The sequence below is a fragment of the Mirounga angustirostris genome, unplaced genomic scaffold, assembly GCF_029215605.1.
Source record: "Mirounga angustirostris isolate CCGP_5_RB_7025 unplaced genomic scaffold, mMirAng1.0.hap1 SCAF_4, whole genome shotgun sequence".
Taxonomy (NCBI): Eukaryota; Metazoa; Chordata; class Mammalia; order Carnivora; family Phocidae; genus Mirounga; species Mirounga angustirostris.
In genome coordinates this window covers 182,948,275-182,973,840 of record NW_026991712.1, presented here as the reverse complement: position 1 = coordinate 182,973,840, position 25,566 = coordinate 182,948,275, and the positions used below count along the sequence as shown (strand labels likewise).

General features: G+C 46.5%; 1 protein-coding gene and 1 long non-coding RNA gene across 3 annotated transcripts in view; one reads left to right on the top strand and one right to left on the bottom strand.

Annotated features, from left to right (window-relative positions):
- Positions 1 to 8,421: 8,421 nt before the first annotated feature.
- On the top strand, positions 8,422 to 23,616 carry RBP7 (retinol binding protein 7). Of its 2 annotated transcripts, XM_064589954.1 has the most exons (5): positions 8,422 to 8,576; positions 20,310 to 20,488; positions 20,613 to 20,714; positions 22,432 to 22,543; positions 23,351 to 23,616. In XM_064589954.1, exons 1-4 carry the CDS (start codon positions 8,504 to 8,506, stop codon positions 22,531 to 22,533), a joined length of 456 nt encoding a protein of 151 aa, XP_064446024.1. In that variant the 5' UTR covers positions 8,422 to 8,503; the 3' UTR covers positions 22,534 to 22,543; positions 23,351 to 23,616. The 2 variants fall into 2 exon arrangements, with proteins under 2 accessions (XP_064446024.1, XP_064446025.1); XM_064589955.1 differs by lacking the exon at positions 22,432 to 22,543.
- The window catches only part of LOC129046481 (uncharacterized), a 44,030-nt gene continuing 38,877 nt past the window's right edge, over positions 20,414 to 25,566 (bottom strand). The window contains exon 3 of the long non-coding RNA XR_010411119.1: positions 20,414 to 21,107. This is a non-coding gene — a long non-coding RNA (uncharacterized LOC129046481). The remainder of the gene's footprint in view (positions 21,108 to 25,566) is intronic.

Here is a 25,566-nt window from a genome sequence, read left to right as displayed (position 1 = left end):
AACCATGCTCAGCTATGAGTATATTGACCTCAGGACCCACTGGGTAAAGCCTTTGAGGACCTCCCAGGAGATGTGGTAATAGTGAAATGATCCTGTTGTTGCGCTATTTATGGATCAATACCTTTGTACATGGAACAAGCTGCTTTTAGCTTTGTCCTAGTACCAAGGATGCTGCTAATGCCACAGCATAATGACATAGTTTTGGGTGACCCCAAGGGCAGAATTTCCTGTTTTGCTAATGGAAATTAGAACAATGAATTTCACAGGGGAATAAATATTAATAATTGTGACTTCCATTGAGGAAGAGGAAAATATGCCACTATTTCCTATTACGGCTTTCTCATAATCTGCTTTTGTAATGTGAATTTTGAGTTTAGCAAGTGTGTAAAGCTGGTGTTTTGTGTGTTTGATGCGGGTGTTTTTTATGTGTTGTACTCCTTTACCCCTTACGCTGTGTAATTTGCGTGCAGCCAATCAACAAAGTCCTTTACTGGCAGCTTAATTCAGTTGAATGTACAACATCTGGAGAATTTTTTGTTGTTTACCTGTTTAGGGGACAAGTGTGAACAGTAAACCATTTAGATAAAGAGGACTGGGTTCTCCTTGGTGATCAGGGTAGAGAGATTGAGCCAGAGGCATGATTTAGGCCCATCCTGCATCAAAGGATGCTCGCTCTTTTTCTGCCATCTGGAGGGCCTCCCCTCAGCGTGGAGGGAAGCCGTCAAGGGTCAGCATGCATGGTAGTGGCAGGCTATTTTTCTTACCCAGCCTCTGATTCACTTCTGTCAGCCCAGAAGTCACCATGGGCTGTGGTGAAATGGGCTCCTTTAGCATTGACTTCTGGGTGCCACAGGACATCCCTTCCCCTGCCATCCTCATACCTGTTCCCACAGGCCTCATGATCTAGAACGTTCGTCACAGCATCCACCCACCTGTGAGGCCGTACAGTGTCTCTGAAATGTGTACCTAGCTTCCCGGTGGTGCTGTCTGAACTTCAGGATGCCAACACTGAGCACCTACGGTGTGCTGGGCGGGAGTGAGTTGGAAAGAAACGAGGCACAATCAGGTGACTGGTATAAATGACGCACCCGAGGCTTGAATGAGCAGTTTGTCTTCAGAGCCTGGGCTCTTAACCTCTTTATGCCTCATGTAACATAACACTCTTCAAAGAATGAAGTTTTAGCCAAATCTTGGCGTTTTCATCCACCCCAAGTGGACGGCTACAAATAACACTTGCAACATACGATAGTCTGACGGTGACGTGTGATGTGTTCTGTCCGCACGGAAGGACCAAGTGGAGCCTGCCCGGTGTTGGCAGTTCCTTGGAATAAGGGCAGTGAACGCCCAGAGCGGGGGGTGGTAGGAGCCCTAGTTTACTCCTCATCAGCAGAGGCAGGAAGAAGGGCACCCAGACGCCCCGGCCGATACCGCAGTGCCACGGGCAGCACTGTTCCCTGCAAGACAGAGCAGAAGCGGCTTCTGCCCCGACGCGGGTGCCAGCACCAGGCGTGCCAGCCGGCTGGCTGCGGGGGGAGGGCGGGGGCGGTCACTGACTCCCAGAGTCTCCTTCTGTAGAATGATGCAGTCATCTCCGGGGTCCCTCCAGCTGTGAAAGGAGATCGGCCCGGTGGACGGTTGGCACCTGTCCCTTCTCCTCCGTGTGACCAGGAAGCATTTCTTGGAACACTATTATTATGTGAAGTGCCAACGGGGAGCACACAGTACAAGTCGGTCTCTGCCGCCAGGTCGCCTACAGTTAGGTGGCGAGAAAAACAAGGCTCCATCTGGAGCATCAGCAAGGGACTCTCCAGTATCACTGCTGAGGGTTTCCTAAACGTGAGCGCCCTGGAAACCAGGGTGGAGGGCCCTCCAGGGGGAGCTCCTCACACTGGGAATATTTGTCGTTTATCCGAAGGCCAAGGAGTCCTATTTCTGTTCTGTTTGGGGGGCTTTTGTTTTTCTAATGAGGGCAACCTTACGTGGGGGGAACAACCTACAAGGAGACACTGAGAATCGGCGTGCCATGCCACCGTATGTTACCACAGTTGTACGAAAGGCTCTCAGGAGGGTCTGAGGAGCCGAGGACAGTCAAGGAAGAAAGGAGGTATTTTTTTAAAAAAATCGTTTGCCCTATTCGGTCCTCCCCAAGGTCTCAAGAACAAACCGCTACAAGGGAAATCAGTGAGCTGTGTTTGGCCCAGCTCATGGAGGCAAAGTCCCTCTACCTTCTTCAAGGTACATTCTTGGCATCCAAATTTCTCTGGATTAATAGGCTTTAAAACAGTGCAGCTTGGGGCGCCTGGGGGGCTCAGTCGGTTAAGTGACTGCCTTCAGCTCAGGTCATGATCCCAGGGTCCTGGGATCGAGTCCCACATGGGGCTTCCGGCTCGGCGGGGAGCCAGCTTCTCCCTCTGACCCTATCCTCTCTCATGCTGTTTCTCTCTCTCTCAAATAAATAAATAAATAAAATCTTTAAAAACAACAACAACAGTGCAGCTAGAAGTATCACTCCCAGGCCTGAGCTTCTGGCCACACTGTTCTCGTTGAAATAGTAGTACTCAGGGCGCCTGGGGGGCTCAGTCGGTTGAGTGTCTGCCTTCAGCTCAGGTCATGATCATCGGGGAGCCTGCTTCTCCCTCTTCTCTGCTCGTATGCTCTCTGTCTCTCAAATAGATAAAATATTTTTTAAAAAATAGTATTGAAGTAGTATTTTTTAAAATATTTTTTGAAGTGTTTTTTTAGATTGTTTTCTTCTTTTCTTTTTTCTTAATTTAAATTTTAGGTAGTTAACATAAAAGTGCAATACTGATTTCAGGAGAATTCATCACTTACATACAACACCCAGTGCTCACCACGACAAATGCCCTCCTTAATACCCATCACCCGTCTAGCCCGTCCCCCGCCCACTTCCCTCCAGCAACCCTCAGTTTGTTCTCTGTAGTTGAGAGTCTCTTACGGCTTGTTTCACTCTCTCCAAAGCTTGCTTTATTTATGAGAGAGAGAGGGAGTGCCCATGAGTGGGGGGGAGGGGTAGAATGATCAAATCCTCAAGCAGACCCCGAGCTGAGCAGGAAGTCCGACATGGGGCTCAATCCCACAACCCATGAGATCATGACCTTGAGCCAAAGCCAAGAGTCAGAGGCTCAATCGACCGAGCCACCCAGGAGCCCCATAGTAGTATTTTATTTAACATTTGCTAAGTACTCTCAGCAAGTTAAACATGCTCAGAACGGATCCATAATTAGCTCTTCTGCCCTCAAACAGATTCAAAAAGGCAAATAAGTTACTTAAGGAGACAAGAGTAATTTAACTTATTTATTTTCTATATCAGGATATTCTCCACTGCAGGTAAACAGGAATTTTAACTCCAGGTGGTATAAACAATAAGGACACTTACACCCAGAAGCGCAGATGGAGGGCCGGATTCAAGGTGCGCAAACTGAACCAGTGGTGTCATTGGGGACCCAGGGGCTTTCCATCCCCCCACTCTGCAGCTCACGGCGTCCTGAGTCTGGAGCTCCTTCAGTAGTTAGGATGGTCACTGTAGCAAGGCTTCCCTGCTCTTGTTCAAAAGTGGGAGAAAGGCTGGCTCCCTGGGGCTTTGTTAAAATCAAAGAAACATCTTTCCCAACAGGCCTACCAAACTTACCATATATCCTTGGCTGATTCAAATTCACTGAAACTTGCTTGTCCCTAAAACCAATCACTGTCAAAGGAGGTAGCCCTTCTGTGATTGCCTTAGTCTTAAACTAACCCAGATCTCACTCCTAGACCTGGACCAAGCTCCTTGATGGCAATGCTTCTCTGCCTTAGGGGGTGGAAGGATGGATGGCATGAAGTGTCCACAGTGTCCACGCCATTCTTTGCTCAACCAGTACCAGACTCCACCAGGTGAGACAAGAGTGAGTCCACTACCAAGTGCCCCTCATTCATTCCCATGCATTTCTGTCAAGGAGGAGCAGAGTTGGTACACAGGTTTAGGATCTCATCTTGGCTATAATCTTATGATTTACTTTACCAGTATCAAATGGAGAGGAAGAAAGGGCTCAAATTGGCCAAATAAATGTCACCCCTCTTTCCAGAGATAACTTTTGGTCCTAGTCTAGAAAAAAGATCCAAGAATTGTGGAGGAGAAAATTACTCTTTATCCCATGGCCAAGCTCAGTCTATGTCCACTTCAACTGAAATTCAGCTCTATCCATACTACATGGCCCGTGCTCAAGCTAGCCAAAAGCCATACCAACCAGCACAGATGCCAAAATTATTATTAGTTATTTCTGTGACTTTCATTTTCAGGCCAGCATTTAGAACAATAAGATGTTAAAGGTAGGAAGTAAGTGTGACTTTTCCATGTCCTGTTCCTTTAGTTTTCTGGAATTTAAATAGGCTCCATGCTCCAGAAATCTGGTCAGAGTTCATCGTTCTCTGCCCATTAAATGGTAAGATATAGCTAATCCAGGATTTGATATCAGCCTGTCATATTCCACCAAAGGAATCAATGTCTTATAGTTAGGAGAATCAACAGTCTCATTCTGGGTGGGCCACTCTCGTTTCTCAGTAAAAATGGCATTTCTCCTTTGGAAAAGGCTGTAGCCATTCATTCAACAAACATTTATGGAACACTTGCCAGGTACCGTGCTAGGCCCTGGAGATGCTGTAGAGGCAAATGAGATGAACGTGGTCTCTGCCCTTAAAATTTTAATGAAAAAGGGAGTCCAAGAAACAAACCAAAAAAAGATAATTGTGGATTATAATTATAAGGAAGTAGAGATGTGATGCAGAGTAAATAGATATGAGAAATGTATCCGAAGACTGTCCTAAAAAGGTGACTCAGAGATTATTAAAGAGAGTCAAGTATTTTTTTGTCCACGTTCTAAACCAACTGAAAAATAAAATGAAAAAAAAACAACAAATGAATGAAAAGAGCATTTAAAAAAATTTTTTTAAAGTAATCTCTACACCCAAGGTGGGATCAAACTCATGACCCTAAGATCAAGAGTCATATGCTTCATGGACTGAGCCCACAGGCACCCAGAAAATAGCATCTTTACAACTGAGAAAGTCTGATAAACGTTCAAAGTTGAAGCCTGCTGTGAGGCTCAAAGCGGAATTAGGTAACCGTGACAGATTATGTGTTTTCCAAGATGGCTGTTATGAGACCTCCCATCCCACTTGCTCTTCTTACAATGTGACATTGAGAAATGAGGTCCAAGTTCCCTCCCTTTGGATTTGGGTAGGCGTGTGACTCCAGCGGAAATGACGTTATGTGACTTCGGAGACTAGGGCATAGAAGACAGTACGGCATCTTACTGGTTCTCTTGGAATGCTCCTTCTCAAAACCCAACCCCCCATGCTGTGAGGGAGCCCAAGCAGCCCATGGACAGGCCCCCATGGATAGGAACCTGGCTTCTGGCCCACAGCCCTGGCTAGGCTCCAAGATAAGACAGCCCGCACTAATTTGCCAATGGTGAGAATGAGCCATTTTGGAAATGTCTTCTACCCTGCCAATGTAGGGTCGGGGTACCCCTGCTAATACTACATGGAGCTGGGATGAGCCTTCCCCCGCGAGCCATGCTCAAATTGCAGATTTAAGAGGAAATTAATGATTTTTGTTATTTTTAAGCCATTAAATTGGGGGGAGCAATAATAGCTTATATACTAACTCCCCTAGACTAGACTTTGGAACAGTCAACCAGAGGGAAAGTTTGGATCTGTAAAACAAATACACTCTCGAATCTGTGTCAAAAGGGGAGAAGGAAAAAGTGGAAATACCCTGCATTTAGAATGTTTGATAGATTAACTCTACCTTACAGTAGAGAAAAATGGTTCAGTAGCTGTGTGCCTAAGGCAAGCAACACATTCTAGGTTTTCCTGGAACTTTTCCACCTGGAGCAGTGAGAGTCCCATGTGTTGGGCATTCCTTCAGTCCTGGGGAAACCAGGGTGGGTGGTCACCCTTGCTGACTCCAAGCAGAGAACTCATTCCACTTCCACGAGAAAGAAGTAGGTTTGGAAAGAAGCCAGGGTGTTTAGGGGAAATTTCTCTCCATGAAGAGCATGATTAGAAAAGACTGTTCCCCTAATTGTGACTTTTGAACTGGAAGTCAAAGGAGCTAACCATGCAAAAACCAGAGAAAAACATCCCAGGAAGAGGGAACACTGTATACAAAGACCCTGAAGAAGGAAACAAAACTGCTGTGATTGGAGTTCCTGAGTTGGGGAAGACAGAATGTAATACTGTTGGAGAAGTATCCAGAAGCCAAATCAGGAAGAGCTTTATAAACCATAGGAGAGAGTGCAAATTTCCTTTTAAGAAAAATAGGACAACACCTAAGAGTTTTAAGTAGAGGAGTGAAAAGATCCGAATTACTTTTCTCAAAAGCTTGCCCTCCTGGCTACAGTGTGGAGAATGGTTTGGTGGGATCAGAGGGGAAGCAGCAAGTCCAGGGAGGAGGCAAGACATGATGGCAGCTTAGGTTAGGTCCAGGACTTGCTGACAGATTGGAAATGGATGATCAGAGAAGAGAGAAATCCACAGTATCTACTGGGTTTTTGGCTTGAGCAACCAGGTGACTGGTAAACCAGTCATGTGGTTTATGGAGACAAGGAAAGTGAAGAATAACTATTGCGTGCCGTCCTGGATGTGTTCAGTTTTAGATGTATTTCAGACATCCAAGTGGAGACACCAAGCAGGCAGTGAGAGGTGGCAAAGGAGCTCAGAAGTCAGGCTGCCTGGGTTTGCATCCAGACTCTCCCACCAACTGTATAACCTCTCTTTGTCTCAGTTTTTGTCTCTGTCAAATGGGCCTAATAACGTAACTATTGGAGAAGTAGGATTTTGTGACGAATGATAATATACACAGTAAGCACTCAATAAATGTTAACTATTAATATATTTGAGTCTGCAGCGCCTGGCTTGCTCAGTTGGTAGAGCATGCGATTCCTGATCTCCAGGTTGTTAAGTTCGAGCCCCCATTCAGTGTAGAGAACTTAAAAATAAAATCTTGGGGCACCTGACTGGCTCAGTTGGTAGACTATGCAAATCTTAATCTCAGGGTTGTGAGTTCAAGCCCCACATTGGGTGTGGAGCCTACTTAAAATAAAATAATAAAAAAATAAAAAATAAAATCTTTAATATACAAGTATATATTTAAAGATTTATATTTAATATATAATATAAAGATAAATAAATATTTTGAAATATATATAAATGTAAATCTTTGTATTTAATGTATATATTAAATATAAATATATATTTGAGTCTGGAGCTCATGGGTGAGGTCAGAAATAGACTAACTTTTGCAGCCAGCCTATATGGATGGTGTTTGTGACTAATACTGTAGGGTAGCCTCCATTCCCAGCCCTCTTCTCGGTTGCCTTTCTCTACTGCCAAGACTGAAGAGGAGATGGGAGATTCCTCAGGCTCCCTTGCAGTTAGAAGTGGCATGTGACAGGGCGCCTGGGTGGCTCAGTCGTTAAGCATCTGCCTTCGGCTCACGTCATGATCCCCGGGTCCTGGGATCGAGCCCCGCATCGGGCTCCTTGCTCAGCAGGGAGTCCGGTTCTCCCTCTCCCACTCCCCCTGCTTGTGTCCCCTCTCTTGCTGTGTCTCTCTCTGTCGAATAAATAAATAAAATCTTAAAAAAAAAAAAAGTGGCAAGTGACACAGCTTTGGCCAATGACTGTCAACAGGAATCTAATGACGGGATAATGACAGGTGGTGCTTTCCCCCTTCCTTCTCACCTGGAACGCGGATGTCCTGGCTGGAAGCCCAGCAGCCAGTTCATGATGGTGAGGGAACCAGCAGGCATAAAAGGCCAGGAGAATCACAGCGACTCCACTTCCACCTTGGGGGGTTGCCAAATCATCCCCCATCCCGGGACTGCTTGAGAGAGGTAAGAGAAACCAACCTCTAGTATGTTGAGAACACCAGAGTTGGGTTTCCTGACCGGAGACGCTAATTAATGCCATGCGTTTGAATTCCCTTGGTCATAAGTACCATGCAGGCGGGTGCCTGGGTGGCTCAGTTGGTTAAGCGACTGCCTTCGGCTCAGGTCATGATCCTGGAGTCCCTGGATCGAGTCCCGCATCGGGCTCCCTCCTCGGCAGGGAGTCTGCTTCGTCCTCTGACCCTCCCCCCTCTCATGTGCTCTCTCTCTCTCATTCTCTCTCTCTCAAATAAATAAATAAAATCTTAAAAAAAAAAAAAAAGTACCATGCAGGCAGAGAGAAAAAAGTGTGGCCGGGAAGCCAGGGTTTAGAGCTCAAGAGGAGGAGGAGGAGGAGGAGGAAGGCGCAGGAAAGCAGGCGTGGCTGCGCGCGGGGCGGCCGGAGCCCAGAGGGTTTCCCAGCAGGTGCGTCCAGGCTCTGCTCCTCCGGGCGCGGCTGTCACCTCGCGGTCCCGCCCCCGCCCGCCTCCTCCCCCCGCACCCCCTACCCCCCACCCCCGGGCCGCAGATAAGCCCAGGCCCCGCCGCCCGCGGCCGCCGTCGCCCTGCCCCGCCATGCCCGCCGACCTCAGCGGCACCTGGAACCTGCTCAGCTGCGACAACTTCGAGGGCTACATGCTGGCCCTAGGTAGGGCGGGCCCGGCCTGGCCGTCCGTTTCCCGGGGCGGCCGCACCCCCGTCCGTCTCCCCCTCCTCCGTCGCTCCCGTCCATTCTCCATCCCCCCACCCCGATTCCCAGTCTCCCCGTCCTGTGTCCCTACTCCCGACCATCCAGTGTCCCCCCAACCCCGTCCCTACATCTCCGTCTCCCCGTCCCCTCACCCCCTCCCCCTTCTCCCCGTCTCCCCCTCCTCCGTCCCTCCCGTCCATTCTCCATCCCCCCCACCCCGATTCCCAGTCTCCCCGTCCTGTGTCCCTACTCCCGACCATCCAGTGTCCCCCCAACCCCGTCCCTACATCTCCGTCTCCCCGTCCCCTCACCCCCTCCCCCTTCTCCCCGTCCCCCCTCTTCCGTACCCTCCCCGTCCATCCTCCGTACCCCCCTTCCCGTCCCCCCGTCCTTCCATCTCCCCCGTCGCCCGTCCGTCCGCCTCTGCCCCCGTTGGTCTCTACCCGCCCGGTGGCCAAGTCTCCTGTCCCACCGCGGACAGCTGAGGCGCCGGCCACCTCGCAGGAGGACTCGGGGGCCCGACCCCCGTCCCCGTCCCTCTGCGGCGGGGCTCTGGGTTTCCCGGAGCCCGGGGGCTCTGCTAGGGAGGTCGCCGGCCCTCGGAGTCCGAGCTCCGGGCTGCGCTAAGGTGCTCGCGGTCCCCGCCGCCCCCACCAGGCGACTCTGGTGCCCGCTGGAGTTCGGGAACCGCTTTGGAAATCTTTGGTTTTCTGACTTCCCCGCTCCCCTCGAGGGCTTGGGGACAAGAAACCCAGACCCCTTGGTGGCCACCCACCCTCGGCCCCAGGGTCGCAGTGCCAGCCCGGGGAGGGGGCGGGGGGCGACAGTCGTGGGTGCCTGGAGGGGTTGCTTCTTCGCCTGAGAGGGAAGGGGACTTGGTGGCCGCCCGGGGTGTGTAAGGGGTGGCGGGGGTCTGGCCCATGTCCTTGCTTCCCAGAGGGCTTAGAGAATGTTTCCCGCCCTTGATGGTAGAACGCCTCCCTTCCTTACCGGTTCCCAGTTTGTCCTGCTCTTACTGTCATTCTTCAGATGTGGGGCATCGGAGCACCTCGGTGCCAAGCGCCTTCCCCTAAGTGACACCCATCAGTGGCTAGAGCTGCTGGGAGCATGGGGACCCAGCAGCTGCTTTGGCTTCTCCTTATCTGACACTGGGCCTGTTTCTCCATCTATAAGTTCAGACGGAGGGAGGGGGCCGATTTTTTTTCTTTTCAAAAAAATTGTGGTAAACTATACAAAACATAAAACTGGCCATTTCAGCCCTTTGAAATGTACAGTTCTGTAGCTCCAGTGTGTTCTTAAGAGTTCTGTGCTTTTGGTAGGCTTCTCTCCTCCCTTCTCACATCCGGGAGGGAAGTCCGGGGCTTCTCAAGCTAACTCTGATTCAGACCGCCATAAAACCCTGCAGCGGAGGAAAGAAATACTTTGCTCATCCCATCCTAGGTTCATGGGCTGGGGCTGTGTAAATTAGACGAACAAAAGACAGCTTAACCACCAGAAGTTAGTTGCACATGGGCGGGGAGGGCACCTGGGCGCACTCAGTGTTGCGTGGCTGGAACTTGAGCGAGTCTGTAGGGCATCTTAGCAAAGAGTAGTAACTTTTTTTTTTTTAAGATTTTATTTATTTATTCATGAGAGACAGAGAGAGAGAGAGGCAGGGGGAGAAGCAGGCTCCCAAGGAGCAGGGAGCCCGATGTGGGACTCGATCCCAGGACCCTGGGATCATGACCTGAGCCGAAGGCAGACGCTTAACCATCTGAGCCACCCAGGCGCCCCAAAGAGTAGTAACTTTGTCGAGAAGTGACAAGACGGAGACTTTGAGTTTAGTTTCTGGGGAGCGAATTGTGGGGAAGGTAACTAACAATACAAGGGGCTGGTTGGGAAGGTTTATCATGTAAGTTCTGGGGCCATGTCTAGGCTGCTAAGAGACCAGAGCTGCCTCCCTAACTTCTGCCTGTCCTGGAACAGAGGGGAGAGGGGACAACTTGACAAATTTATGTCCTGCTTTTAGGCAAATGGGGGAGGGCAGAGAGCTTTGCTTCTGTCGGCTTCTTCCCAGGTACCTTCGGTTCAAAATAATCAGTATGCCAGAGTGGCATATTTTGGGATGGCGTATCCTGCTCACCCTTCAACCTGAGTCGCATTTCCTTTCTGTTTCCAATTCCTAAGTAGGAATGAATGCTTACGTTTCCCAAAGGTGGTAGGTCCTGATATTTTACTTATCTGCCCACCTCCAAATTAGTGGTGACATGTGACCCTAAGTGCTTTCTTCCCTGATTTATCTGGCTGCGATCTGGCTACTTGTGTGGGGGATAAAGGCTAAACGTCAGGTGATGGCTTCGAATGTTGCCTTTATGTGTACTGTGTTTGTGACGATCTCCGTGGCTTTTAGAGCAAACCTCTGAGACAACAGGGAATGGAGTCAAGAGTCACCATTCCAAGTCTGGGAAGACATCCTGTGCTAAGTCCGTCTGGTATCACAAAGTAGGCTTCCGGGCGCCTGGGTAGCTCAGTTGTTAAGCTTCTGCCTTCGGCTCAGGTCATGATCTCAGAGTCCTGGGACCGAGTCCCACATCCGGCTCCCTGCTCGGCGGGAAGCCTGCTTCTCCCTCTCCCACTCCCCCTGCTTGTGTTCCCTCTCTCACTGTGTCTCTCTCTGTCAAATAAATAAAATCTTAAAAAAACCCACACACACACACACACACAAAAACAAAGCAGGCTTCTGAGGGCACCTGGGTGGCTCCGTCGGTTAAGCGTCTGCCTTCAACTCAGATCATGATTCCGGGGTCCTGGGATGGAGCCCCGCATCGGGCTCCCTGCTCAGCGGGGAGTCTGCTTCTCCCTCTCCCTCTGTGCTCTCACTCTCTCTCAAATAAAAAAATAAAATTTTTTTTAAAGATTTTATTTATTTATTTGACAGAGAGAGACACAGCGAGAGAGGGAACACAAGCAGCAGGAGTGGGAGAGGGAGAAGCAGGCTTCCTGCGGAGCAGGGAGCCTGATGCGGGGCTCGATCCCAGGACCCCGGGATCATGATCTGAGCTGAAGGCAGGCACTTAACGACTGAGCCACCCAGGCGCCCCTAAAAAATAAAATCTTTAAAAACAAAACAAATAAAGCAGCCTTCTGAATGTCAGAATTAAGTGTTTTCACATGTGTATAGTACCATCCGTCACCTGTCCCCACACTGTCTTGCTTTTCGGTATGCTCTGCTATGATCCCTTGTTTGATACTTCTTTCCCCATGATGTCAGTAGAGGCTTAACAATGATCTGCCACCATATTAGGTCCTAGAGGCTAGCAGAGGCCATTTATTTGTTTACTTGACATATTTATTTATCATCCAACTCCCATCCCAGAGGACTAAGCCATGTAGTACTGAGTCAGCATCCTGCCTCTCAACCCCTATTCTTACTTTTGGTTCAGGTTCCGGAAAGATACTGGATCCCGACAACACATGTAACTCTTACTTGCAATCTGTTTTCCAAAAGAAACGTAAGTGTGCTAAGGATTTCTGGAATAGAGAGACTGTTTAGTGTAACAGAGTGTCACACCGGAAACCCAGCGAGCTTAGCCATTGATTGTGGGTCATAGAATCAAAGTTACGAAACTTATGAGTTCCTTTAGTTTCCCTTTTTGTTAAATGAGGTAGTTGGGCCGGATCGGATGTTCTAAGTAGCTCAGTTACAGACCAAGAGATCTCTTGCATTTTATATGATAGCTGAAATCAGACTTAAAACCTCTTGCCTGTTCCTCATAAGCTGGGAAGAAAGTGATCTGGCAAACATTGTAAAGAACACAGCTTCCAGGGTCAACCCAGTCTCCCCTGGGCAGATTAGGGGCTCAGGACCAGATGAGGGTAGGGTTTTGTTACTCAGAACTAGCAGGAGCTTCTTAGCTTGCAGACTATGTGCCTCACCCCAGATCCCAGATCTACAGCATCAGAATCTGCATTTAACCAGATTCTCAGGTGATTCAGATGCCAATTAAAATTTAAGAAGTGCTGCTTTCTGATATGTCAAGTGGTCCTTGGGACAACTGCAGAATGTAACTACAGTTGACCTTGAACACACAGGTTTGAACTATGCGGGTCTGCTTATATGAGGATTTTTTTTTAAATAAATGCAGTATAGAATTGTTCATGTATTTTCTCTTATGATTTTCTTAATGACATTTTCTTTTCTCTAGCTTTATTTTAAGAATATAGCATCTAATACACATAATGTACAAAATGTGTATTAACTGTGTTATTGGGAAGGCTTCTGGTCAACAGGAGGCTATTAATAGTTAAGTTTTGAGGGAGTCAAAAATTATACAAGGATTTTCAACTGAGCACAGAGGTGCAGGGGGCGGGGCAGTGTGGTGGTGGGTGGGGGGGACTCCCCTAACCCTAACCCCAGTGTTGTTCAGGGTGAACTGTACTGTAAAACCTATTGTCCCTATTTATGTATGTTCTAATGCCAACTTATGCAGAAGTATTTAGACCTTTCCTGAGGACTTTTGCCTCTGCTAATGGCAAACCAATTTCTACTAACTCTCCCAAAGAAGATAGCTAAATTAAGTTAGACCATATATATATTTTTTTTTTGACTATATATATATATATATATATATATATATATATATATATTTCTTGAACAGACTGTAGTTTCACTGTGATTCATCTTGGTGGTCCAGAAAAATCTCAAGACCTGAACTTGAATTCAGGTGCTCCCAGACAGCTAGTAGCCTTAAAAGCAATTTAAAAAACCCTTTTTGGAGGAAGAGAACGTCATGGCAGCTCTGTATGCACACTCTACAGAAACAATGCCCAGGAAATAATCACAGTCAAACAAGTACATACGGAGATAAAAAGGCATGACAAGAAAATTCTGGAAGGTGTTGGCTCTGTCTGTTGCCGTGATTGTGTGATGGTACCATGGGTGTTTGCTTAAGTCCAGACACATTAAGTTGCACATATTAAATATGTACTGTTTTTTGTACATCAATTATACCTCAATAAAGCTGTTAAAAAATTAAAAGACCCTAATAGCAAGAACCCGTAGAAACAAGAACAACAGAAACAGGGTCTCCAGATACTGGGATTATCTGAAATAGAACAAGAAGCAGTTATGCTGAGCTTAATTATGGCAAAGAACCAGAATCTATACAAAGTAACATAGCAGAGTCGAGAAAGAAACAAATAGAAATTCTAGAATTGAAACATAACAAGCAAACTTAGAAATTTGGCAAGCTCTGTTCTTTAGATTCCCCTCTGTGTCCCATGTTTTCAGAGATAAGGATGCTCCTAACCTCTGTTGTAGAGAAGGCACCTCTCGTATGACGGTTTTAGGACCTGCTTAGGGGTAAGGTCAGAAAGCTCTTCTCCCACATACCATTCCTCAAATTCCTTCAGCTTGAACTATTCAGTATGCCAAGCTACCATATTTTGGGGGAGCGTGACCTATGCCCCATCAAGAACAGAGTTTCTGCCTAGGAGGATGAAAAAATTCTGGAATTGGATAATGGTGGTGGCTGGACAACACTGTGGATCTACTTACCACCCTTGACCTGTATGCCTAATAATGGATAAAATGGTAAATTTTATGTTAGGTATATTTTATTGCAAGGAGACTTTAGTAGAAAACCTACAGCAAATCCCATATTACATTAAAAAAAATTGAAACTCCTTTTAAATGCAGTTGTTTGAATGGGTTAATAAGTACGTTTTATGAATTAGCCTTCCCTCCTATCTTCACCGTGTCTTATTGATGTGGGAAAGAAAGGAAAAAGAAAAATTAAATTTCCTTACTTCGTACAGCCCATTGACAAGTCCTTGAAACAGGCAGAGTGACCTTCCTCTGGGAGCTCGGGTGCCTCGATGTTGACACTTTGCTAAGGGCAGAAGGCAATCTTAGCCCGACCCCCAGGATCCTGTAAGTCTACTTTAACTAAAATTCCTTTGGAAACTTCCTTTATCTCTACCCCCCAAGATACATATTGGCAATCATCCTCCAAGCATATGATCCACCGATATACATCTGAAGAGTCTCATGATGAGTTTTTACTGAACAGTAATAAAGGACCTTTTCCTAACAATAGCTAGACCCCCGGGATCCTGGAAACCTTGTTTCCAAAATACCTGGGAGACTTACGCTATCCCTGACCCCCTCCAACTTAAAAGTATATAATGGGCCACTCGTCATGACCCCAGTGCAGCTCCTGCTGCCCACGGGTCCTGTGCCCAAGCTTTAATAAAACTACCCTATTGCACCAAAGACGTCTCAAGAATTCTTTCTTGGCCATCGGCTTTGAACCCTAACATCTTTCCTACATCATTATGACTTTACACAGTGAACTAAAACATGTTTTGTTTTGTTTTTAAAGATTTTATTTATTTATTTGACAGAGACACAGCGAGAGAGGGAACACAAGCAGGGGGAGTGGGAGAGGGAGAAGCAGGCTTCCAGCAGAGCAGGGAGTCCGATGCAGGGCTCGATCCCAGGACCCTGGGATCACGACCCGAGACAAAGGCAGACGCTCAATGACTGAGCCATGCAGGCACCCCTAAAACATGTTTTTTAAACACAAAGTTTTATACTTCAGGTGAGTAAAGATAGCTCCTATAATAAAAACCAGAGAATCCTTATCTTTTTCATTAGATGGAAGGAATATACAACCAGGACATCCATCCTTTTTGGTGAAAAACAGAGCTTGAGATCTCTGTCCTGGCTGAATATTTAACTTAACAAAGTGCTTAGTAAATTATACAATGTCTTACGTTTAGATTCTTAAAAAAAAAAATAAGCACATAGCACATAGAAGGATTTTATTTATTTAATAAAATAAATAAATAAATAAAATCTTTTAAAAAAGGAAGATTGTTTTCAATTTTCCTTTAATTGGAACAGATTCTCCTCTTAAAGGGAGACTTTGATTATTCTGTTTTCACCCCCCTTCTTGGTTATAAGCGCATTTATAACTTTGATCTCTCTACCCTTTACTCCCACCCCCAGTAAAAGGTATTTAAATATGTCATTTGCCTGAAGAGAGGGAAGGTCGTACCACAGCCGATAAGAAAGTGTCTCTCCTTAAAGCTACTGTTCAACAAACTCCAGGAATCTCCTCCAGCTTTAATCCATTAATTAATATCATTTAGGCACTTCCTGTGTATTAGGGGCTGGGCAGGGGGAAGGTATATAAAGAAGCAAAGAAAGTGCCTGCTGTCTGAGATTTCCTATTCCAGTGCAGAGGGAGGGCACCTCCCCTGCCCTAGGGCTTTGCACACACTAGGTGTGTGTTTAATACATGCAACTTGACAGAGGTATTAAATAGTCATCAACTTAAACTACCAGCATTTCACTTTCAAAGAAATGAGGACGGTAGGGCAACCTATATAGGTTTCATGGGCACAGAAAGCAGGGCTCCTAAGTTAAAAAGGCAATTATGGGATCTGTGGAGGCAAACTATCTAAATCAGGAGGGTGGGGAACCTGGGTGGCTCAGTTGGTTAAGCGTCTGCCTTCAGTCGGGTCATGGTCTCTGGGTGCTGGGATTGAGCCCCACATCGGGCACTCTGCTCAGTGTGTGGGGGGGGTCTACTTCTCCCTCTCCCTCTGTGCTCTCCCCACCCCTCTCTCAAATTAAAAAAAAAAAAGTCTGGAGGAGCTAGCCTGGGGGCTGGGAGTTCCTGGTGGACCCCACAGTGGCCAAGGAAGACCCAGAGTGTGAAGCTCCAGGCAGGAAGGAACCAGCTGCTAATGGCTGCAGGTGTTCACCATTCTGTCCCTATCCTCCTCCTTAATCCTGATGACTACGAGAAGGTGGTGGTGTGATCACCTTGCCCAAGATCACCATGTAAGCTGGGATTTAAAACCAATTTCTCTTGGCTCCAAAACCCACGTTGCCTCAAGATTAGAAGTGGCTTTGGGATTAAGGGTTAATGTGAACAGATGAAGTTTAGAAAAGTATATGTCTGTCGGCTTCTTTGAGATCCTGCCCTAAAGGGTACACACACACACACTTGTAATGGAATGCAAAATAGCTAGATCATCTCTTCCTTCTGCATGAATGTCTTATTTCCTACGTAAAAACCTAATGGTATGGAAAAGCATGGCTTGCCTGGATAAAAGCCTTATGAGCACAAAGCCATTTGGACCACTGAGGTCACAGCAAACGTGGACTGGCAGAAATTGACCAGACGTTAAGCTGATTTAAATTTTGATCCTAAAGGGCACCTGGGTGGCTCAGTTGGTTGAGCATCTGACTTCAGCTTGGGTCATGATCCCGGGGTCCTGGGATCGAGCTCCTTGTGGGGCTCCCTGCTCAATGGGAAATCTCCTTCTCCCTCTCCCTCTGCCCCTACCCCTCCGCTCGTGCTCTCTCTCTCAAATAAATAAATAAAATCTTAAAAAAAAAATAAATTTTCATCTTTAAAACGACAAGCCCTAAGTAACAATTACAACATTGTAGTACAGATTATAAAGTTACTGGCAATGAATCACTTCACAGATTTTCTTTTTTTTTTTAAGTAATCTCCACACCCAGTGTGGGGCTCACAGATTTTAAAAGTATAACTGATGTAAAGTAATAATCTAAAGTTTGTTTTTTGTTTCTTGGGTTGGTTGGTTGTGTTTGACTTACAGAATAGGGTTTAAGGAAAGTCAGCAATAACTATTTTAAATTTGGCTTGGTCTGTTTAATAATGAGATAAGTATTTTAAGGCTTTAGCCTCAGTGCTTAAAGATTGCTGAAAACCAGTAAAGACTGGATCATTTGCAGCTCAAGCTAAAACGTTGCATTCTAGGTGTATTAAAAAAAAAGAGTTTTCTCAAAATAAGGACATTTATATTCTTTTGGGGCTAATGAGATGATGAAGGAGCCCTGCTCTGTGCTTGGCCAAGTTTTCTGGACTGGAAAAGCTTTCTGGGAAGCCCTGGGTGGCAGTTTCATGTCGGATGAAAATGAAATCTGTTAGGCAAACAAATTAAAATGGGGATCGGCACCTGGCTGGCTCAGTCGGTGGAGCGTGCGACTCTTTATCTCAGGGTTGTAAGTTCGAGCCCCACGTTGGATGTAGAGATTACTTAAAAAAAAAAAAAAAAACCTTAAAAAAAAAATTAAAAAATGAAACAGGGGTCAACTCTGGAACCAAACTACCTTCATTGAGGCATGTAATTCTCCGAAATGAAGATTCTTGGAACTTTATTTTACATAGTAGGATAATCCTAAATGGGAGAACCATGCATGCTCTGTGGCTCATGGAAATGTCTAGGTGATGAGCCAGCGTCAAGTAGTGCCTGACTGCCTATTAGACCATGTCACCTGCACCTAATAGTCCAGTGGCACCCATCTACATTTTCTTGAGTTAGAGCCCAGTGGTCCTTATGGTACCCCACATTTCAACTCTTGATCCTCTCCACTCCTCATCTCCCTCACTCTGCTCCAGCCACCCCAGGCTCCTGGTGGTTCCTGAAACCATCTGGCATACCCTTCCTTGGTGTCCCTGGGCTCCCTGTGATCTCTGCCTTACGCTCTCCCCAGAAATCTGCGTGGTTTGCTTCTTCACCTCATTTAGCTCTTGCCCGAAGTGTCATCTGGCTACCCTACTTAAGATAGCAACAGGTGCCTGGCTGGCTCAATTAGTAGAGCATGTGACTCTTGATCATGGGGTTTTGAGTTTGAGCCCCAAGTTGGGCATAGAGATTACTTAATTAATAAATAAAGTAGGGGCGCCTGGGTGGCTCAGTCGTTAGGCGTCTGCGCTTCACTCATGTCATGGTCCCAGGGTCCTGGGATCGAGCCCTGCATCGGGCTCCCTGCTCAGCGGGAAGCCTGCTTCTCCCACTCCCCGGGCTTGTGTTCCCTCTCTCTCTCTATCTCTGTGTCTCAAATAAATAAATAAAATCTTAAAAAAAAAAAAAAAGTAAAATAAAACAGCAACAGTTACCTCTAGCTACATAATGTGCTCAAAACTACTAAATGGGAAATGGGGTTCAAATCCACTGTCTATATCAAAACCTGGATATTCTCAGCATGCCATGTTTCTTCTGTGTGTGACTTCGTTTTAGGTTTATTTTATTTATTTTTTTAAGATTTTATTTATTTATTTGACAGAGAGAGACACACAGAGAGAGGGAACACGAGCAGGGGGAGTGGGAGAGGGAGAAGCAGGCTTTCCGCTGAGCGGAGAGCCCGATGTGGGGCTCGATCCCAGGACCCTGGGACTATGACCTGAGCCAAAGGCAGACGCTTAATGACTGAGCCACCCAGGCGCCCCTGTTTTAAGGTTTATTAAAGATTTTGGGGCGCCTGGGTGGCTCAGATGGTTGAGCATCTGCCTTCGGCTTGGGTCATGATCCCTGTGTTCTGGGATCGAGCCCCGCATGGGGCTCCCTGCTTGGAGGGGAGCCTGCTTCTCCTTCTCCTACTGCTCCCCCTGCTTGTGCTCTCTCCCTCTCTCTGTCAAATAAATAAAATCTAAAAAAAGAAAAAAAAATTCTAAAGGGATAGTAGTATATGCATATTTACAGTGGCTTTCGACCTTTTTTGTTGTTTAGAAACTGTTCAAATGCTTTTTTTTTTTTTTTAAGATTTTATTTATTTGACAGAGACACAGCGAGAGCAGGAACAGAAGCAGGGGGAGTGGGAGAGGGAGAAGCAGGGTTCCCGCCGAGCAGGGAGCCCGATGCGGGGCTCGATCCCAGGACCCTGGGACCATGAACTGAGCTGAAGGCAGACGCTTAACGATTGAGCCACCCGGGTGCCCCTGTTCAAATGCTTTTTAAATTTTTTAAAAAATTTTTATTTAAATTCAATTCATTAACTATAGTATATTATTAGTTTCAGAGGTAGAGTTCAGTGATGCATCCGTTGTCTCTAACAAATACTGTCTTAATCCAAAGTGTAAATACATAAAGCAGACAAAGGCTGAGTTGCTGTGTTTGAGTTTGGGTTGGGGCGTGAGTCCCGTCCCCTTGGCTTCCTTGTCCTCTTCTCTGCCTCTGGGGTGACTCCCAGAACTGCTTCTTCCAGGCCCCGCTTCAGATCCATTACCTAAGGCACAGCCAGCCAATGACTCTTCCCTGAAAGCTGTTCAAGCTTTTTTTTTTTTTTTTAAGATTTTATTTATTTATTTGAGAGAGAGAATGAGAGAGAGCACATGAAAGGGGGGAGGGTCAGAGGGAGAAGCAGACTCCCTGCCGAGCAGGGAGCCCGATGCGGGACTCGATCCAGGGACTCCAGATCATGACCTGAGCCGAAGGCAGTCGCTTAACCAACTGAGCCACCCAGGCGCCCGTGTTCAAGCTTTTTAATCAAGCCTCTGGATAGAGTTTTACCAGGACAACTCCCTACAGATCCAATTTCGGCAGCAAGCAGCACTGAAATTACAAAAGAAACACTAGTGATGAAAAACAATGGTTCTGGGGCTCCTGGGTGGTTCAGTCGTTAAGCATCTGCCTTCAGCTCAGGTCACGATCCCAGGGTCCTGGGATCGAGCCCCTCATCGGGCTCCTGCTCGGAGGGAAGCCTGCTTCTCCCTCTCCCACTCCCCCTGCTTGTGTTCCCTCTCTCGCTGCGTCTCTGTCAAATAAATAAATAAAATCTTAAAAAAAAAAAAAAAAAGAAATACAATGGTCTGAGGACAGCTGCCAAATTCTTAGCTTTCGCATCTCGAGTGAATGTTGAGATTTCTTTTTTAAAAATTGTTTTCGAAGGTATTGACTTTGCTACTCGTAAGATAGCCAAGCTGCTGAAGCCACAGAAAGTGATTGAGCAAGATGGGGATTCTTTTACCATCCACACATACAGCAGCCTGAGGAACTACTTTGTTACATTTAAAGTTGGAGAAGAATTTGATGAGGATAATAAAGGCCTGGATAACAGGAAATGCAAGGTAAAAAAAAAAAAATTCAAATGATAACACAGGCTCTTGATTTTGCAAGATTAACTGGGCCTTCTTAGTACCCGTTGAGGAGTCTGCCAGGGCAAACCAGCCTCTTCTCCCCTCTCTCATGCAGAGCCTGGTCACCTGGGACAATGACAGACTCACCTGTGTCCAGAAGGGGGAGAAGAAGAACCGAGGCTGGACCCATTGGATCGAAGGGGACAAACTTCACCTGGTACTTGCCACATTTTGTTCTTACGTCCCATGAGATGATACAGTATTAAACCATGACAGTGTTCCCACCATTCCAACCCGCTGTTTTCAAATTGGCATGTTACCTTCCAGTCTCTGGTGAAGTAGTCTTTTTCATTTACGACAGAACATATTCCAGGTTTCAAAATAATTTTCCTGTTGAATTCGTCATGTATTAACTGAAAAAAATATAGAGGGGCACCTTGGTAGCTCAGTCGGTTAAGTGTCTGCCTTTGGCTCAGGTCGTGATCCCAGGATCCTGGGATCGAGCCCCGGGTCAGTCTCCCTTCTCCATGAGGGGCCTGCTTCTTCCTCTCCGCGCCTCCTGCTTGTGCTCTCTCTCAGTCTCTCTCTCAAATAAATTAATAAATAAAACCTTTAAAAAGAAAAAGAAAAAAAACATAGTTCTTATAGATAATATATACGTATATTACATTTACCTTAATATATATATTTTATATATATAAAATAAGGTAGCAAACTGGCTTCATAATATTCTATCAGGTTGGTGAACTATTCATTTTTAGAAAACAATTCCATAATCTCAGTGTCCAGGAGTATTGTTTTTAGGGTGTTTTCTGCTATTGCTTAACTTCATGTAAGTAGAGCCTTTTGCATCCGTGGATTTACTTCCTGAGGAAGACTTCACAGAGAGGAGCATTGTCAGAGCACGTCACGGCCGCTCTCTACTTAGTGGCCTTACTTCCAAAAGATCGTCTCCTTGCTGATGTCACCAGCACTTCATGAACATACTAGTTATAGCTCAAGCTAATCAATAATTTTGAAATATAATTCAGAAGGTATAGGGGCGCTTGGGTGGCTCAGTCGGTTAAGCGTCCGGCTCATGATCTCAGCTCAGGTCTTGATCTCGGGGTTGTCAGTTTAAGCCCCACATTGGGCTCCACACTGGCCGTGGAGCCTACTTAAAAAAAGAGAGAGAGAGAGAGAAGGTATAAAATTGTACATCAAGGCTTAATTATGGCTTTTTTTAAAAAAGATTTTATTTTTTTGACAGAAAGAGAGAGAGAGCAAGAGCAGGAACACAAGCAGGGGGATTGGGAGAGGGAGAAGCAGGCTTCCCGTTGAGCAGGGAGCCCGACGCGAGGCTCGATCCCAGCACCCTGGGATCATGATCCAAGCTGAGGGCAGACGCTTAATGACTGAGCCACCCAGGTGCCCCTAATTATGCCTTTTTAAATGAAAATTGCTTCCTGCCATATGTATTATAACGGCTTACATTTTTCGAGTGATGATTTTTCGCTCAATTACTGTGCTAAATCTTTGTATGCATTATCTAAGTTGGTTTTCAAGACAATTCTGTGAAAGGGACACTATTTTTTCCATTTACAAATGAAGAGACTGAGATTTAGAAATTCCCCAAGGCTGCCAAGTAGAGATTCAAATCCAGATCTGATAAAAATGTGTGCTTTCAACTCTATGCCTTTTTACCTTAATGTATGGAAATCTAAGCCGGACCCATGAAAACAAAATTAGAGCACTTATCTTAGAATTGGATGTGGGTGGTCTTTGAGGGTCTGGGTAGTCTTTGATTACAAAGGCATTGAATATATTTTGATTTTGGGGGCGCCTTGCTGGCTCAGACATGGAGCATGTGACTCTTGATCTCGGGGTTATGAGTTCACACCCCAGGTTGGGTGAGGAGTATTCTTTAAAAAAAAACAAAGATATTTTGATTCTAGATTGATAAATCTTACACTCTTCTGACAATTGAAACAAAATTAAGAAACTTGCCATCACAAAAATGTAATATGGAACTTCAAGGAAAACACAAATACGTTTGAGGATATACAGGTGAGTTGGCTGTAAGAAGTAATGTTCAAATTGCATGCATCCTTCTTGGTATATACATGAACTCTGCCCAAGCAGAGAATAGAAGGAGCCTTCCTCTGAGGATACTCACAGGGCAATCTCTCCATGCTGTGATATAATACAAAATAAGTATTTGGTCTTGGTACGTGGTTCCTAAAACCCTCGGAATCTCCAGAGTAATTAATGAGTGTCTCCTGTAGGCTAATGAGATGATTGGTGATTGGGGTCTCCCAGATGGCCAAAGATTTAATCAATCATGCCTATGTAATGAAACCTCCACAAACACCCCTAAACGAGAGGGTCTGGAGAGCTTCCTAGTTGGTGAAAACATTGATGTGCTGGGACAGCGTCATTCCTGAAAGGGGCATGAAAGGTCCGCACACGCACCCCCACCCCCATACTGTGTCCTATGCATCTATTCGGCTGTTCTTGACTTGTATCCTTTATAATAAACCTGTAATGTAAAGAGTGAACCGTTCTTGCAAATTACTGAACCTGAGGAGGGGGTCATGGGAATCCTGTTCATAGCTGGTCCGTCAGAAGTTCGCGTAGCCTGGGACTTGGAACTGATGTCTGAAGTGGGAGCAGTTTTTGAGACTGAGCCTTACTTAACCTGTGGGGTCTGTGCTAGCTCTGGGTCGCTAGTATCAGAATCGAATTGAATTGTTGGACACCCAGTTGGAAAAGACACCACGTATTTGGAATCAAAAGTGTTGTGAGTAATAAATAATAATAATAGCCTGCATGCCCACTCATCTTCTTTCTCCTCCTATTCCTCCATGTCCCTAGGAAATGTTCTGTGAAGGCCAAGTGTGCAAACAGACGTTCCAGAGAGCCTGAGCTGTATCCAGCCACAGAGCCCATGTGTGACTGCAGCTGAACATTGAAATCTATCCCCAAATGAACAGATGTTCGTCTGTCCTGGTTTGGCGATGGGAACTTGTGGTCGGAGAGATGTCCCACAGCCTGTACCAGAAGTCATTTACTCTAACTGGGGCAAAATGGCTCCGTTTCAATAAACCTGTCCAACAACCCTGACTTTTTTTCCTTCTAAATTTAGTGTATCCCATTATTTGAAGAAGTATTTTGAAAGCCTTCTAGGTGCACCATGGACACACCAATGAACAGGATGTAATTCCGTCTTCAAGGTCTAGTGAGGAAATGGACAAAACAAGCATCGGAACCGCAGTGATAAGTACAGACAACTATGAGAACTCAGGAGGGGAAACCTGACTTTTGGGGATGAGCAAGTGGCAGCAGGGGTCAGGGGTAGCGGAGGTGGTCTCCAGGCTCAGAACTGAAGCACAGGTGGGCAGGAAGCATCGGGAAGCATTCCAGGTAAAAGGCTGGGGGTAAGTTGGAGGGATGTTTGAGGAACTGAAAGAATATGTTTGCTGGAGCAGGGGCGAATGTGGATGGAATGGTAAGAGATATCAGAGGAGGCTGGAAGGCAGGCAGGGGCTCTTTCATGAAGAATCTGGAAGAATCTGGCGACAGAGCTAAGATTTATCCCCAAAGTCATAGGAAGATGGTGCCTGGCTCTAAGCAGATCTGCACAGCCAGGTTGGCTCACAGAAAGGAACCCCAACTGCACAGGGGAGAAAGGGCTCTAGGTGGGGGATGCAATTCGGGAGCCAGTTTAGAAAGCACTGCTAGAAATCCCAGCGTGAGGTGGTGATGGTCAGGAGTACCTGGAGCCCAAGTCTCAAATACAGTGAATGGACTCGGGGCTGGAGAGAAAAAGCTAATCATGTAGGACCCAGACTCATAGTCCAAGGTGGTCAATGAGCCATGAGCTGTAGGGATGATGGAAGGGGAGGGGTCAAGGGAGATGCCCTGTTTGGGGTTCAGGCAGCTGTAGGAAGAAAGGCAGGAGCCACTCAGAAGGCAACACAGAAGAATGAGCTCTGGATCTTGAGGGGCCTGTGCCCAGTTTAAGCCAGGCCATCAGGAGAGGATGAGATGATGTGAAGCACATAAACTCTGCATATGGATGAGACTGCCTGGGACATTGTGTTTACAAGTAATCTCTACGCTCAGGGTGGGCTCGAACTTACAGCCCCAGAATCAGGAGTGGCTTGCTCTACCAACAGAGCCAGCCAGGCGCCCCAGGGACATGGTGCTCCAAGTGAGGAGAGAGAAACCTGAGGCCCAAAGGGGTACATTAGCAGGGGTGGCCAGAGGGGCTGGAGAAACAGGGGGGCATCCAGGAAGCAAAGGCAAGAAACGTTTCAGGGTCCAGGGAGTGGTGGGCTCTTCCTGAGATGTCCGAGGCAGCAATAAGTCAAGCTGATGGTTCTGCCTCGGTGAGGTTGGTTCAGGGGCAGGGCTGGTGCTGAGCCAGCACCCTGGAGGGTGTGGAAGTAGGGGAGGTGAGCAAGTACAGACAGGGAGCGTTTGGCTGAGAAGCAGAAGGAACACGGGGATAGTTTCAGGAAGGCCTGCGAGGGAGTGACCAGTTCAGACGGGTGGGACTGCTGGATCACAGAGTCAGCATGGGGTAAGGGAAGTCAGGAGTGCCCACGGTGAGCTAGGCTCTAAGCTGGGCTTTAGGGGCTCTCTGGACAACAGCTGAGGAAAGGTCTATGCCTGAAAGGAGCTTATAGACTCTAGAAAGTGACAGAATTCAAGAGGAAATTAAAGTCTGAGCATCTGATCTAACTCTTGTTTCAACTAACAGAAACCGACTTGTTTGACCTTAGCAGCAGTGACTTTAGAGCCAGAGAAAGTCAGAGGGCAATTGTGGGTCCAATTAGATATGGTGACCCCAAACAGAAAGACTATGAAATTGTTTCAGGGTCGAATCAGGTAGTAAGTGGATTAGCTGAGCTGGCAGATGGACACCTGATTTGAGAATTATGTGGAGAGTAATCTTTCTTTTCTTTTTGGTGCAAAATGGTGGTTTACTAAAGCCCAGGGACCGGACCTGTGGGCAGAAAGAGCTGCAGCACTGGGGTCTCGAGGAGTGGTGATGACATAGTCAGGACTTGGAGGAAGTAAGGAAA